Raw genomic sequence first — 16,901 nt, 5'->3', positions numbered from 1 at the left:
CAGATTTCAAAAATACTTTACGGTGAAAGTAAACCATGCGATTATCTGAGAACAGCGCCCAGCAGACAAATCATTACAAACAGTAACCAGCCAAGTAGACGAGTAACAAAAGTCAGAAATAGTGATAAAATTAATCACTTACCTTTGATGATCTTCATATGGTTACACTTACAAAACTCCCAGTTACCTAATAAATGTTTGTTTTGTTTGATCAAGTCCCTCTTTATATCCAAAAACCTCAGTTTTGTTGGTGCGTTTTGTTCAGTAATCCATTGGAACAAAGCGCGGTCACAACAGACAGACGGAAAATCAAAAAAGTACCATAAAAGTTTGTAGAAACCAGTCAAACGATGTTTATAATCAATCCTTGTTGTTTTTGTCATAAATAATTGATCATATTTCAACCGGACAATAGCTTCGTCAATAGAAAAGGAGAAACAAGAAAGGTGTGCTCCCGGTCACGCGCTGGATTCATTTCCACTGGCCTCTCATTGAAAGTGCTGTTTCTCCCAATTTTTTTTAGAGTAAAACCCTTTAACAATGCCTAAAGATTGGCCGCATGTTGTGGAAGCCATAGAGATCGTGAACTAGGTCATTACATTGTTACTTTTTATTATGTTTTACTTTAGTTTATTTGGTCAATCTTTTTGAGGTGCACTGTTGGTTAAGGGCTTGTAAGTAAACATTTCATAGTAAGGTCTACACTTGTTGTATTCGGCGCATGTGACAAAGTTTGATTTGAATTGAATGCATGTAAAAATCGCATTCAACCAGTTTGAATCGAGAAAAGGTCTCGTTCTCCTGTTTTTGTGTCGCTGTGTGTACCGCAATGAGCATGGAGAAAATGAGGTCAGACACAAGATTGTAGCCAAGCATGGACAATCTCAAGGCTACAAGTCCATCTCCAGAGACCTTGATGTTCCTTTTTCCACCATACATAATGTTATCAAGAAGTCTAAGGCCCATGCCAGTGTAGTCAACTTCCTGGATGTGGCCGCAAGAGAGCACTTGATGGAAAATTGCAGCGAAGGATTGTTGGAATGGTGGAGAAAGCACCTCGATCAACTGCCACAAAGATTCAAGCTGACTTTCAGACACACAGTGCGACTGTTTCAACCCGTACCATCCGTCGCCAGCTCAATGACAGGGTAGGAGACCCAAGAGGACCCCACTGCTGAGAGAGAGAAATAAGAAAGCCTTACTGAAATGTGCCACAACACACATGAACATGGCAAAATCCTTCTGGATGAATGTCCTGTAGACAGATGAGACCAAATTAGAGGTTGTTTTTTTTGTAAAGCGCACGATCTCTGTTTACAGAAAACAACTAAATGAAGCCTTCAATGAAGAGAATACCTTCCTTAAAGTCAAACATGGAGGTTCAGTGATGATTTGGGATTACTTTGCTTCCTCTGGCACTGGGTCTCTGTAAAAGGTTTTATCAGCAGGACAATGACCCCAAACACACTTCAAAAAGCACCCAGGAATGGTTCAATACTAAATGCGGGACTGTTCTGAAGTGGCCAGCAATGAGTCCCTATCTGAATTCCATTAACTTGTGGAGAGCAGTTGGGAGAAGGCACCCTTCAAATCTGGGAGAACTGGAGCAGTTTGCACAAGAGGAGAGGGCCAAACTGCCAGTACAGAGGTGCAGGAAGCTCATCGATGGCTATAGGAAGTGCTTGATTGCAGTTATTTTGACTGAAGGCTGTGCTACCAAATATTAAGTCTCGGGTGTCAAGTGTCTGCCATTTCTGTTTATTTTCTGATTTAAATGGATACATTAAGTTCTGAATAAATATTAACAGTGAAATAAAGAATTCTTGAGACCAAATACTTTGGTCAATTTCAACTTGTTAGGGAAAATTGTGAGTTACTTCAAAAAAGTGCATGGGTGCCATTATTTTTGGCCATGACGACTACTTCATATTCAAGTCTCATTAGACATGGTTGGATGTGAGCTACATGGTAAAACTTGTTCACCAATTACATTTTTAAAGATGTAATCGTGAGATGAAAAGGAATAAAAATATATATTTTCTCATCAGATTTTCTATTGTCTTTCAGGCTTTGAGAAACCACAACATTAGGATTGGGTTTAGATTGACCTACAGTAGAAACGGGGAACACACCGTACAGCTGTCATTTCTTAACATCCAGCCCCATCCACAGCTTTTAACTCGGCACATCTGACGCTAGTTTCATGGCCAAATGTCACCAAATGAATCCCACTTGAGCCGCTGCGACAAAATGTTATTTTCTTCTGTTCCCGGCTGCCTCCTGCTCTTCTCCCTGATTTCCAATTCTGGGTTGGAATTTATTTCATAAAGCACTGTTCAAACCGTGCCGGAGGTGTCTCCCTCCCAATAATGAGTTTAAAAGAGATGCAGATGTCAACGGTTCATCTTCCTAAAGGGAGGGAGGTGAAACTGGAGAGTGTGAAAGGGAAATGGAGGAGACGTTACAATAAGTGTTTTTATTGGGCTTTTTCTTTATTTTAGTCCCAGCTGGCAAGTATCGTCTAGCCTACTCTTGTACTTTATAACCAGGCACTTTGTGTAAGCTAGATCTTAAGGAAGTATAGGCTAACCATTTCTTTCTTTGCTTATGTTGCAGGTGAGCTGTCCTCCATGAATGGCCCTCGGTATCCATCCCCTGCAGAGCTGGATGCCTTTGCCCAGAAGACGGCCAGCAGTCCCCTGTCCATCAAGATCTTCCCATCCAACATCAGAGTGCCGCAGCACAAACAGCTGAACAGGACTGTCAACGGCCTGGACACCACATGCACCCAGCACTACAGTCCCTACTCAGGAGGCTACCAGGGCCTACTGGGTGTTGTAAAGGCCACCGTCTCCGTAGTCAAAGGCGTGCTGAAAAACTCTGAGGGCAAGAGGACTAAACATTCCCCTGCCCAAACTGCAGTGGCACCATACAACCCTCTCAGTAACAACAGAGACGGGCAGCAGAAGAGCTACCACATGGGCTCCTGCAAGCCTCCTGACGGGCCCAAAATGGCTGTTCCCTCTAATATCATTGTTGCTGCCTCTGTCATCCCCACCCCAGTAGGACAGACTCTGGCCTCTCAGTCGGACCTGGACGTCCAGAGCCTGCTGAGGCAGATGAACAGACACTCCCACAGCCAGGCCCTGCAGCACGGGGGAGAGGCCCAGCCAAGCCCCTCACGCCAGGCTGTGGCTGCTGTGGCCAGCTCAGACTCTGGCTTTACCTGGGGAGTGGTGCCCCAGAGCAGCCTAGCGTACTCCGGGGCTGTGCTGCCCACCCAGAGCGCAGACATGGCCCAGGCTGGCTACTTTGAGAGAGTGGACTATAGCATGTGGCAGCACCACCAACAGCAGCAGCACTACCAACAGGGGGCGCTAAGGATGTACAACAATGCTCAGATGGGCAGCGGGGGAGGGGCCGTGGTCAGCCGCTCTCCAGAGACCTGTCTCCCTTTGGCCTGCTCAGCACAGCTCTCCTATAGGCGCCATTCCCTCAGTGCAGGCACTAACGGGGCAGGGATTGGGCAGGACCGGGTTAGCTCCTCCCCTCTGAACTGTGCTGCTATGCATGGGGAGTTCTCTGTGGGCCAGTACTTCGCCCCTCCCTGGAACAGTGTTCTGGTCACCCCGGACAGTGACTGTTACAACCCTCAGGAGCTGGTGCCTGGTTCCTCTATGGGCCGGGTCAGAGACATGGGGCTCTCCCAACCCCACCCTCACCCTCACCATCACCCCAACCACCAGCTCCACCCCCACCACCATCCTCACCCCCAGGTCTACGCCACAGACCAAAGCTTGGGCCTCTGTTGTGGGCTGCCCAGCACCAGCCTGTGCCACGCCTCTGTGCTGAGCAGCAGCCTGCAGTCTCTGGAGTGCCTGATCAGTGATCTCCACCCGCCCTGCATCAAGGAGAGCATGCTGGGGCGGGGCTACGAGGCGGTGGGGATGCCAAGGCTACTAGACCACAACCTACAGCACACCCACGTCCAGCTGCCTGTGTTCAGATAAGACAGGATGTGTCCACACAGGGCACTCGGACTGAAATATTCTGTAAAACAGGAACTCCATGGATGCAGGTGTATAATTTTGAAGAGACCACCTCAGAATGAGAAACGGCACCTTTTTATTTAGCGTGTGTGTTGTATTGGTACAGGGCTATGTGGTTTGGAATTGACCAAGTGTTGTAAACCTTAAAAGGGTAATGATAATCATGACTGACCTGCAGGGTCATCTTATTTGATGTCTTAATGTTTTCATTTACGGAGGATTTTTTGATCAATCAGAGAATCAGTTCACATCTGCCACATTTGTTCCTCAGAATAATGTGTTTTGAAGTTGTTGTTTTTTCTCAATCTGTCCACTGTTGAATTTTTAAACCATTTCAGAATGTTGTCATTTGAAATAAGGTGAAAAGGTGATGCGCAGGCAATCCTCCTAATGCCCTTTACAAAGTGCAAAAAAAATACAACTGGAAAATGGTACATACTTAGGGCATACACGGGCCCAACTCCAGGCCTCCAGGGGCATACAAGGGCCCAACTCCAGGCCTCCAGACTGTCAGCTTGTTTTTATTTAACCCTTAATTTACCAATAAAGGCCACTGATTATAATGCACTGCTGTAAGAACGGCAAAAATGGGTCGATTTAGACATGGGGAAATGTGTCAGGGAACCGTTTTTTATTTTCAAAAGAAATTTGTATTTTTGTTAGGTTGTGCCTATGTTGGCTGCTAATGGAGGATAATGTCTTTATATAATGATTGACCTTTATGTTTTTGTTGTCTTCTCTACAATTATGACTGTCTGTTACCACGCTGTTGCTAGGCCCCATGTCACAAGCAAGAGATCTGCTAGCCATCACGTTAATGTTTGATGGAATGACAGTTATCATGTTTTACCTAAAACGGCACTGGGACTTTGGGGACGGGATGTGTCATTTGATTCTCTGATTTGTTCACATTTTGCTCTTAGCTTTGGTTGACATTCATCATTTAGGTCATCAATCACAAAAATACTACCTTAATCAACAGGAGTCCCTCCAATAGTTTTCCGGAGACAGGAGAAATGTGTTTTCAAACTGAAGGCATGACTATCAAATTGAAGTATTCCATGGTAGATCATTGGTTTACAAATGAGTGGAGTTTACTGGAGAGGTGTCCCTTCCAGATCACTGGAGAACAGGCATTTCTTACAGTATAATTCACTGCTTTTCTGTCAATGTTTTCTTTCTGAAAATAAGATGATGTTTCTTTGTAGTGGTCTATCTGATGCCTGAGAATTATGGCTATATAAAGAATCTCTTATATGTCTGCACTGTCAAATATGATTTTTTTTTTCAACCAGCCAGTCAGGATTCTGTTGGTTGACAATGTACATAAATGACTCAATGATTATGAAGTGCAATTACAATATTTAACAGGTATTTAACTCTACAAACATGTTGAAATGACTACATTTACATGAGTACATGCATAACCCTAGACTCCCATACCCATTCTCCTATTCTTAATTAAGATTGTCAAATAAATATTTTTTTCCTTCTAATCCCAGCACTTTATTTTTGTTTTTAGGTGTACAAGTTGAAACACTACAGGCAAAAAAAGCAGTAAGACACAACTGCATTCAGAAAATACAAAGAAGCAAAAATGTTAATTCCAAGTGGTCCTAAGTTTAATATTTTTATTTAATTATGCTAGGGTGCGTTTCATATCTATTGCGAGAGAAAGAACATGGAAGAGAGATTGTAGAAAGACCCAACACAAACGTTTTGTTTCTCTGAGCCTCTGGGTCCTCTAAATATACTCAAGGCTTAGTACAGTGACCCACGGGTCAGAGGCTAATCAGCTATGTGACCTATCTGCTAACAACCCAATCAACCCATCTCACATCTCTGAACACGTACAGAACATTGAGTTCTAGTACATGTCTTTATCCACACAACACCCTTACCACTTTCATCTGTATTCCAGAATGGACTAGAGTAGGAAAGAAGATCGCTAGGCAGCACTATGCTTTAGAGAAAGGAGGAGTCCACTGCATATAGAGAGGTTGTTGGACTGAAGCTGGCCAGTAAGGTTCCATCGCTGACAGATACTACTATGACTACGACTACGACTACTGCCTTACTTACTGCCTTACTTACTACCTTACTGTACCAGTCAAAAGTTTTGACACACCTACTCATTCAAGGGTTTTTCTTTATTTTTACTATTTTCTACATCGTAGAATAATAGTGAAGACATAAACTATGAAATAACACATATGGAATCATGTAGTAACCAAAAAAGTGTTTAACAAATCAAAATACTTTGTTTGAGATTCTTGAATGTAGCCACCCTTTGCCTTGATGACAGCGTTATACACTCTTGGCATTCTCTCAACCAGCTTCACCTGGAATGCTTTTCCAACAGTCTTGAAGGAGTTCCCACATATGCTGAGCACTTGGCTGCGTTTCCTTCACTCTGCAAACCAACTCATCCCAAACCATCTCAATTGGGTTGAGGTCGAGTGATTGTGGAGGCCAGGTCATCTGATGCAGCACTCCATCACTCTCCTTCTTGGTCAAATAGCCCTTACACAGCCTGGAAGTGTGTTGGGTCATTGTCCTGTTGAAAAACAAATGATAGTCCCACTAAGCGCAAACCAGAATGGATTTCGTATTGCTGCAGAATGCTGTGGTAGTCATGCTGGTTAAGTGTGCCTTGAATTCTAAATAAATCAGACGGTGTCATCAGCAAAGCACCCCCACACCATTACACCTCCTCCTCCATGCTTCACAGTGGGAACCACACATGCAGAGATCATCAGTTCACCTACTCTGCGTCTCACAAAGACACGGCAGTTGGAACTAAAAATCTCAAATTTGGACTCATCAGACCAAAGGACAGATTTCCACCGGTCTAATGTCCATTTCTTATGTTTCTTGCACCAAGCAAGTCTCTTCTTCTTATTGGTGTCATTTAGTAGTGGTTTCTTTGCAGCAATTTGACCATGAAGGCCTGATTTCATGCAGTCTCCTCTGAACAGATGATATCTGTTACTTGAACTCTGTGAAGCATTTATTTGGGTTGCAGTCTGAGGTGCAGTTAATTGCCCATTTCTGAGGCTGGTAACTCTAATGAACTTATCCTCTGCTGCAGAAGTAACTCTGGGTCTTCCTTTCCTGTGGTGGTCCTCATGAGAGCCAGTTTCATCATAGAGTTTGATGGTTTTTGTGACTACACTTGAAGAAACTTTCAAAGTCTTCAATTCTCCAGATTAACTGACCATGTCTTAAAGTAATGATGGACTGTCATTTCTCTTATTTGAGCTGTTCTTTCCATAATATGGACTTGGTCTTTTACTGAATAGGGTCATCTTCTGTATACCACCCATACCTTGTTACAGCACAACTGATTGGCTGAAACGCATTAAGAAGGAAATAAATTCCACAAATGAACTTTTAACAAGGGACATCTGTTAATTCAAATCAAATTTTATTTGTCATACACATGACATACACACGGTTAGCAGATGTTAATGCGAGTGTAGCGAAATGCTTGTGCTTCTAGGTCCGACAATGCAGTAATAACCAACGAGTAATCTAACCTAACAATTTCACAACAACTACCTTATACACACAAGTGTAAAGGGATTAAGAATATATACATAAAGATATATGAAAGAGTGATGGTACAGAACGGCATAGGCAAGATGCAGTAGATGGTATCGAGTACAGTATATACATATGAGATGAGTCATGTAGGGTATGTAAACATTATATTAAGTGGCATTGTTTAAAGTGGCTAGTGATACATTTTTTTACGTACATTTTTCCATTATTAAAGTGGCTGGAGTTGAGTCAGTATGTTGGCAGCAGCCACTCAATGTTAGTGGTGGCTGTTTAACAGTCTGATGGCCTTGAGATAGAAGCTGTTTTTCAGTCTCTCGGTCCCTGCTTTGATGCACCTGTACTGACCTCGCCTTCTGGATGATAGCGTTGGTGAACAGGCAGTGGCTGTTCAACCACCCGGTTGTTGTCCTTGATGATCTTTATGGCTGTCCTGTGACATCGGGTGGTGTAGGTGTCCTGGAGGGCAGATAGTTTGCCCCCGGTGATGTGTTGTGCAGACCTCACTACCCTCTGGAGAGCGTTACGGTTGTGGGCGGAGGAGTTGCCGTAACAGGCTCGACAGGATGCTCTCGATTGTGCATCTGTAAAAGTTTGTGAGTGCTTTTCGTGACAAGCTGAATTTCTTCAGCCTCCTGAGGTTGAAGAGGCGCTGCTGCGCCTTCTTCACCACGCTGTCTGTGTGGGTGGACCAATTCAGTTTGTCCGTGATGTGTAAGCCGAGGAACTTAAAACTTTCCACCCTCTCCACTACTGTCCCGTCGTTTTGGATAGGGGGGTGCTCCCTCTGCTAATTGAAATACATTCCAGGTGACTACCTCATGAAGCTGGTTGAGAGAATACCAAAAGTGTACAAAACTGTCAAGGCAAATGGTGGCTACTTTTGAAGAATCTCAAATATTAAATATATTTTGATTTGTTTAGCACTTTTTTGGTTACTACATGACTCCATGTGTGTAATTTCATAGTTGTGTTGTCTTCACTATTATTCTACAATGTAGAACATAGTAAAAATGAACACTAACCCTTGAACGAGTAGGTGTCCTAACTCTTGACTGGCACTGTGTGTGATATATATATATATATTTAATCATTGAAACGGCATGTCTATTACATGATTATAGCATCGCTGCCTAAGGATTTACTGTTCGTTGTTGAAACTGGATGCTTTTTTGTTATTATTTGAAAGGGTGATTCTATTCTATTTAGTAGCTTTTATTACAGAATGGCTCCAACGGTGTGGGGTAGCTAGTGCATCCTTTAAAGGTGTGTGTGTGTGTGTGTGTGTGTGTGTGTGTGTGTGTGTGTGTGTGTGTGTGTGTGTGTGTGTGTGTGTGTGTGTGTGTGTGTGTGTGTGTGTGTGTGTGTGTGTGTGTGTGTGTGTGTGTGTGTGTGTGTGTGTGTACAGTTGAAGTCTGAAGTTTACATACACCTTAGCCAAGTACATTTAAACTCCGTTTTTCTCAATTCCCGACTTTTAATCCTTGTAAAAAAAAATCCCTGTTCTAGGTCAGTTAGGATCACCACTTTATTTTTAAGAATGTGACATTTCAGAATAATAGTAGAGAAAATCATTTCAGCTTTTCATTCATCACATTCCCAGTGGGTCAGAAGTTTACATACACTCAATAAATGTAAACTTCCGACTTCAACTGTAGGTCCCTTAATTTACCTCGTACTCCTGCACATCAACTCTGCACTAGTACTCCCTGTCTATAGCAATGTTATTTTTACATGTTATTCACTGTGTATTTTTTTCCTTGTGTCACTATTTCTATTTTTTATCTTTAACTCTGCATTGTTGGAAAAGGAGCCGTAAGTAATCATTTCACTGTTAGTCGAAGCATGTGACAAATAACATCTCATTGGATTTTTATTTTATTTTATTCATACATGTTAGGCGCACAAATGGGGGTCGCAATAAATCAGATTGGGGGCTGCATGTTTGACACCCCTGCTGGAAATAGGGGCTTTTGATTAAGCTGTTTCTTCAAAGTGTTTATGTGTTGAGTAGGCCTGTTGAAAAGGTGGAGCTGTTAGTGAGGCCCTAGTCTCTTGTGTTTTGTCTGCCTTGCTTTGGGGCTTCCCGTCCTGTTCCTCCCCGTCTGCCCTGGTTCCTGGCTGAACCTGAGGCAGCTGTGCTGATAAACCTGCAGGATTACAGGGCCTGTTCGCCCTGAACAGCACAAGATCAGAGGGATAGGAGCCACTCTATCCTCTAGCACCACCAGAGTCCCCCAGGGACAGCGAGAGAGGGGAGATCATGGAGGAAGAAGGGGAAAGGGAAGGAAACAGGATGAGAGTCAGTGGAATAGGGGGAAAGTATTGGTCAAATGGGATTGGTGAAAAAGGAAAGATCTCATTAGAGCAGTCATCCGAGTATCTTGACTGCATAATGCTATTGGAAATAAAGATGCAGAGTAAATGTGGAGTATGAAAGTGTTCCAGTATTTTATGCCCCTTTATCTACAGCGCATACATACAGTACATTACAGGTTATACAATGACATTAGGGATGATCTTTTTCCATCAACTGTCCAGCTAAAATTATCATTTTAACGGTCTAGATGAAAATAATGAAAGAAAATATATTTTATCAGGTAACAAAATTGTAAAGTTTTGTTTAGATTACATCATGTATTATAAATGATATGTACCATGATTGATTATGAATGTTTTGTATCAACTCTATTTTAGTGGTCTGCAATGTGTTTTATTGTCGATTATTGTACCATTGTGTGACATTTGTCTAAGTATCTAACTATTTTATTTATTCTAACTACATAGTAGTTTTGTTGCGTGTAAACAAACAGGTGACCGCTTTTGGATAAAAGTTGCAACTGCATCCCATGAGGTCACAATCAATGAATTAACATTTAGTAAATGTCTCCTCCATGAGGTTGACAAGTGAATTTCTTCTTATGACGGATAGAGGCAGTAGCTGGTTTAAGTATAAAGTGATGAAAGACACTAACGTGACTCAATACACAGAACCCCCTTAAATCTTAAAAATGCAATATGTATATAGAAATCTACAGATTATTTAGTGAAATCAGAATCACCTTTACTAGCCAAATACATTAGCATGTACGGGAATTTGACTCTGAAATGGTGCTGCCACAATAAACAGAATATACAAACAGAATATACGGACAAGCTATATAGACACAGAATTCACACAATACACATACAGTATGTAGACAATGAACACCACGCTAAAAACGACAGACTACACTATAAGCTACATTATGAATTGTACATGTATAGATGTATGAATAAATCAATTTACGGGATGATATGCTATAAGGGAAATATACACTCACCGGCCTGTTCACAAAAATGGATCGCTCCTACAGAGTGAGTCACATGGCCGTGGCTTGCTAGTATATAAAGCAAGCAGACAGGCATCGAGGCATTCAGTTACTGTTCGATTGAACGTTACAATGGGCAAAACAAGTGACCTAAGCGACTTACATGCTGATCGGACCGACAGCGTTGCAAAATAAATGTCATTCAATCATTGCACCCACACTGCTCACGGGTGTCAACGAGCGTCTGTGTAGCCAAGTGTTAAAATAGAACTTAGTTCTATTTGTGACGCTTGATGTGCTGCAAGTCCTGCCTCTCCCATCTCCTCATTGGTTTTTAGGAGCATATACCCACATGCCATCTCCTCGTTGGTTTTTAAGAGCATATACCCATGTGGGTGATTGACAGGTGAACTGATGTTTACACTCCAGTCCAGTTGGTTGTGGTAATGTACCTTAAAGTTGGTTGCCAACTGCCATACAGTATTAAGTCCAAAGAAGAAGTCTGAAGGAGAGATTACTAGAAAACAAACTTTTACCCTTTTATCTGTGGATTAATTGTCATAGTAGAGGACCTTGTGCATTTCAGGTAAAATAAAAACCCAATGTTTATACCCCATTACAAATTAGCTAGCAACAGCATGCTAGCTAGCTAAATTTCCATAAATGTTTAATGCTTTTCGACCTGTCCCCAAATTAATATTGTTGGTTCAGAGTGTGTCCTGAACACGTATGGTGTGGGGGGACAAAATCAACATGCGCGCAATGGCGCACGATATCAGCTCGTTGATGAGTGAGGTCGAAGGAGAATGGCAAGAATTGTGCAAACTAACAGGCGGTCCACAAACACAAATAATGGTGCAGTACAACAGTGGTGTGCAGAATGGCATATCGGAAGTCACAACTCATCGATCCTTGTCACAGATTGGCTATTGCAGCAGATGACCACACTGGGAGTAATGTGCAGTTCTATGAAAGTGCAGGGTGCATCGTCCTTGGATGAATAGTAAACAGTGCCTAGTCCTTGAATGAGGAGATCATTGTGACCGGTTGGTAAGGGCCACGGCATGGGGAAGAAGCTGTTCAGGTGGTGGGATGTTTTGGTCGTGATTGACCTAAAAAATCACTTCAATGTTATCAATGCACATAATCATATTCCAGGTATACATACAGGACAAACACAAGCATGTATCTCACAAATAAATAATTAGATTGCATTGACCATGCTCTTTGAACTGATTTGAGCCAATAAATGTTATTCCAACAATTAGGAAATACAGTACTATTTCAGAAACAATACACTTTCTGAAGTCAAATAAAAATGTTGCTATTACAGCAAGCTTTCAAAATCACATGAAGTGCAACACCCCAATAGTGAATGAAACTGACATGTAAATGTATGTGCCAAATACTGTTTGGCATTGTCTAGCACTGCATTTGCTGATAGCTACTATTTATTTTTTGCTTACTATGACTGTGAGATGTAGTTGTCGCTCTTAGCTACCTTAAGATTAATACACGAACTGTTAGTCCCTCTGGATAAGAGCATCTGCTAAATGGCTAAAATGTTAAATGCAAAATGTGTCGAACAAATTGAATGGATTGAAAATATGTATTTCAAAAAGACATGAAGGAAGTGCAACCCTACTCAACTAAAGATTCAGTTGTTCAAACAAACATGCAGAAGCCACAAACAAAACATCACACAACAGACAGCACTAAGCAATAAAACCACTAATGCTGGTTATATTCTCTAAAGGCACGGGGTAGTTAACTCTTCCCATAGCTACAGGGCAGTGAGGGTACTATCTCACGTTTCAGGGTAGAGTTACAGTAGGGATTTCATGAGTCTTGTATCATCAGCAGATACACTCTTCCCTCCCACAGAGAGAGATACAGTACTAGAATAACACTGACCAGCTCTCTGGGTATCACTTCTAAATGTCTCTTACCTGATGGTGGATCATGTGTAACTGCAGCAGACCGCTTAATGGGCTTACACAACAAGAGTTGTGCTAGACCTGTAACATTCCTGCAATTTTTACATTTCTTGAATTTATAACAGACTCAACACGGAATATGCCACTTTCCATCCAGTAGCAACTCACCTGGGGCCAAACCGTCAACATTTAGTAGGGAGGGACTTAAAAGGAGGGACATGAAATTAATAATACAAATGGTGATAAGAATAAAAACAGCGTCATTGAAATAAAGTCCTCAATCCTCATAAGCTGGAAAGTTCCATAACCTGAGAGAAAGGATGAAAAATAGAAGACTGAAAGAAAATAACACGCAGGATGCTGCTGTGATCCAGTATGGGGGACATCAAACACTATAGTCCAGTTCTGCATTCAGCGTTGTGTACATCTCATAGATTGCATCCACTGTGGCCGTGTAATTGATGAGGAACTGGCGTACACTAGCCATGCAGTCCTCCTCTCTGACCTCTTGACCTTTTGACAGGGCCTTTATAAAGTCTGACTTATAGGGTGCTGCAAGCAACGCCGCCTGGAGGGGACAAAGAGAAATCCAGTTGTTACATAGTTACTACACCTTAGCTGGGCAGTTCATCTACATTCAAATTAAATTCGTCGTTTTCAGTTATTACATGTACAAATGAAGTTCAATATGAAATCAATACATTCAGAGGTGCTTGAGAACCAGGGTTAAGTAGAACACCAAGTCACAAGTAAAAGGCTAGGAGGTCAAGACTATGCTACCACATGACTGTAGTCACATGGTCTCACCTTAAAGATCTTCTGCACTAGCCAGCCATGGTATTTCTTCAGGGCCTGGTCGTAGGCTTTGGTGATGTTGACACGGATGAGGTTAGGGTTGTTCTCATCTTTCTCTCCATCTGCCAAGCTCTGAAGCAGGATCTGGATGAAACGCAGGCCTCTGCGGGAGAGAGGACAATCAGCTTAACTCATTTGATTTTAGTCACAACATTATTCATGACGTGCAGATCTCTATCTAGAAATAAGAACACCATTTCACAGCCTCTAGTCAGCCCAATTCTGATCTTTTGACCAACCACATCAGATATTCTTCAGAACTGATCTGATTGGTCAAAAGAGTAATTAGTATCAGAATTGGGCTACCACTGTAAACACAGCCTTAAACACATTCAGGTGAGATGATTCTGAGCTCACCTCTTCAGCCACATCAGGGCCAAGGTGGCTCCCACTTTGGGCCACTCTGTGCCATATGCCTCCTTCTCTGACTCCACTATCTGCTGTAGTGTTGCATACTTGGCAGGGTCCTTGTCATACACACTTCTGATTTTCTGGAAGGAAATTATTACCAACAAAATGTATAGACGTAGGCATTTGTTGCTGTAGGGTCACTCTTATTTCAAGGCACAATTAGAGGGTGTGGAAAATATACTTACTGTTATATTGCCACTGATGTCTGATTTGATAGGAACAAATACTTTTGACCCCAGGCAGTCTGGAAAGAAGAAAGAGAGGGACAAAACATTGGATTGAAATGCAACCAAGCAGTTATGAGTAAATGCAGACACAGCATCTTGGATATAGCCGGAGAAACATCCTTGGGGAAGGAAAGAATAGAATAGAAATGACACTTATTCTCCCACAATGCTTATGTGAATTATATGAAAGTTTCTTGTTGGGCAATCAATAGAGAAAAGGGTCCATTCAAGTCTAAAGTCACAAGGAGGCCAATGCAGCAGGCAGTGTGGGAGGAGAGAGAGAAGAGCTACAGCAGCTGCATACTAATTCACATGGCCCCTCTTGCACTTTGGTTTCACCACCTCAATACTTCCTTGGTTTTAAAATCAGATTATTACACTTTATGTTAAGACTATTCCTTGACATTTCCAATATGTAAAAGCAACATCGTGGAAGGTTGTTACCACACAGACACTACTAGCGCATTTAAATCTCAAAATGAGCCTATGATTGAGCCACCCACAAAGAGTTTATTTGCGGATCATTCAAAATGTAATAACATGTTATTATGGTAGGCCTACTCTATTCGGTTGGGTGATGGTCATCTTTATGCAACTCTGTCGTTAACAAAGCGATTATAACGGCGCTGTACTTACTCAACGTCATATGTTGTTTATTCAACAAGGTCAATGGCACTGTCTAGCCAACTTAGTCAAACCTGTGTTGGTTTCTTAGACTAAATACACATTTAAGTTGATTGTTTTTAATTTAGTTCAGTCTATTTCTAAATGTTGTTATAGGGGAAGACAATCATGAAAAGTGAAACAAAAAGAAAATGAAGTGACGACATTTTCTAAGGTATCGGTGACTGTGAGACAACTTGAGCGCCTCTCCAGTTTCATGAAGACCAATGAATGTGATAGGCTACAGGTCGTCTACCGACCGTTCAGGTGTACTTCTGTACTCACCAAAAAAAGGCGGAAGATATGCCACTGACTCCAGAAAGAACTTTGTATCCACTGATTTGTCGACTGGAAGTTCTCCAAATTGGTTATCCATTAAAAGTGACATCGTTTTCTGAAATGATATGTGACTAACTACAGAAAGATAACGACTGCTGTCTGTGAATAATAAACCCGGAACTGTCTTCCGTGTTCACTGTCTTCTACGCCTACGGCAAGGCAACTGTATACTCTGGCAACGCACACTGACTTGGCAGGGGGCGCGCCCTGATCGTTCACGTCATCAACAGGTGTTAGAAAGTGAAAGAAAAAATGTTTGCGTGAGATACGCTAGAATTGAAACATTCTACCTTCATGGACTGAGCAAGCCTTACATATGCAGTTTTAAAAACGGTTATTCGTTGTACTAAGAGTAGTAGTGGAAATATCTAATTTATAGTAAAAGCATTGCATGAATCTATCATCATATTTGCAGGTCCGGGAAAAATAGCATTTTATAAAAATGGCGTGCAATTCTACATTATTTGACATATTACGGGATAATGGACAGAGAGAAAGGCCTATGTGTTAATTTTAGCACATTTCTCCAATGCCAAATCAGCGTGTCCAGTTTGCACCGGAATTGTCCCTGTTTGCAAATAATTAAATCTGAGAAGTCATTTGGAATTGAGTATGGTACTTTCAAAAGTTAGCAACTGGGTAACCTTTTGGGTCAGACATGGATAAACCCATGTGGGTTACATGTAGGTCCCAAATGGGTCCTGAATACTTTTTAATGGGCTGTAAGTGGGCAAATCTTGTGTTATTTTTCAGGAATAAGGACTGGGACTCAATCAGGAAAACCATTTGAGTCACAAACAGGCAAACCCATGTGGGCTACAACTTGGGTACCAAATGGGCCCTGTATCAATTTTAAATGGGTTGTAAAGTGGGCTGGTGTGAATATGGTCACGGATTGTCTCTGGGTGTCTACAAGTTACCACAGCCACAATGTCAAAATTGGCTGTATCTAAAAAATATATGAAAACAAAACATTTCCTTGTTGGTCTTAATTTAAGGTTAGGGTTAGGTTTAAAATCAGTTTTTCAATCTCAACTGGCAGTTTAATTAAATAGTACCCGCAAAACACCAGTCTCAACGTCAACAGTGAAGATGCGACTCCAGGATGTTGGCCTTCTAGGCAGAGTTCCTCTGTCCAGTGTTTGTGTTCTTTTGGCCATCTTAATATTTTATTTTGATTGGCCAGTCTGAGACATGGCTTTTTCTTTGCAACTCTGCCTAGAAGGCCAGCATCCCAGAGTCGCCTCTTCACTGTTGACGTTAAGACGGGTGTTTTGCGGGTACTATTTAATGAAGCTGCCAATTGAGGACTTGTGAGGCGTCTGTTTCTCAAACTAGACACTCTAATGTACTTGTCCTCTTGCTCAGTTGTACACCGGGGCCTCCCACTCCTCTTTCTATTCTGGTTAGGGCCAGTTTGCAGCGTTGTACGAGATCTTCAGTTTCTTGGCAATTTCTCGCATGGAACAGCCTTAATTTCTCAGAACAAGAATAGACTGACGAGATTCAGAAGAAAGGTCTTTGCTTCTGGCCATTTTGAGCCTGTAA

At 42.0% G+C, this 16,901-nt stretch overlaps 2 protein-coding genes across 3 annotated transcripts in view; one reads left to right on the top strand and one right to left on the bottom strand.

Moving 5' to 3' along the window:
* The window catches only part of LOC115105851 (protein FAM222A-like), a 47,960-nt gene extending 42,415 nt beyond the window's left edge, over positions 1-5,545 (top strand). For both annotated transcript variants that reach the window (XM_029628288.2, XM_029628289.2), the window contains exon 3: positions 2,617-5,545. In XM_029628288.2, coding sequence (XP_029484148.1) covers positions 2,617-4,010 — 1,394 coding nt within the window. In that variant the 3' untranslated portion in view covers positions 4,011-5,545. The remainder of the gene's footprint in view (positions 1-2,616) is intronic.
* Positions 5,546-10,037: 4,492 nt separating this feature from the next.
* On the bottom strand, positions 10,038-15,528 carry LOC115104733 (glycolipid transfer protein-like). The gene is made up of 5 exons (XM_029626084.2): positions 15,300-15,528; positions 14,310-14,368; positions 14,071-14,204; positions 13,666-13,816; positions 10,038-13,426 (listed from the first exon to the last, which is right to left on the bottom strand). The coding sequence occupies exons 1-5, from the start codon at positions 15,400-15,402 to the stop codon at positions 13,244-13,246; spliced, it is 630 nt and encodes a 209-aa protein (XP_029481944.1). The 5' UTR covers positions 15,403-15,528; the 3' UTR covers positions 10,038-13,243.
* Between the last annotated feature and the right edge of the window lie 1,373 nt (positions 15,529-16,901).

Source organism: Oncorhynchus nerka, linkage group LG22, assembly GCF_034236695.1.
Source record: "Oncorhynchus nerka isolate Pitt River linkage group LG22, Oner_Uvic_2.0, whole genome shotgun sequence".
NCBI lineage: Eukaryota > Metazoa > Chordata > Actinopteri > Salmoniformes > Salmonidae > Oncorhynchus > Oncorhynchus nerka.
The sequence above is the reverse complement of the archived record's forward strand: the minus strand, read 5'-3'. Positions and strand labels throughout refer to the sequence as shown.

Excerpts from the sequence above, each read along its gene's own strand:
- LOC115104733 (XM_029626084.2), bottom strand. The coding sequence starts at position 15,402 with ATGTCACTTTTAATGGATAACCAATTTGGAGAACTTCCAGTCGACAAA. Across the intron at positions 13,817-14,070 it reads GCCCTGATGTGGCTGAAGAG|AGGCCTGCGTTTCATCCAGA; the intron begins GTGAGCTCAGAA and ends TCTCTCCCGCAG. Across the intron at positions 13,427-13,665 it reads TAGTGCAGAAGATCTTTAAG|GCGGCGTTGCTTGCAGCACC; the intron begins GTGAGACCATGT and ends TGTCCCCTCCAG.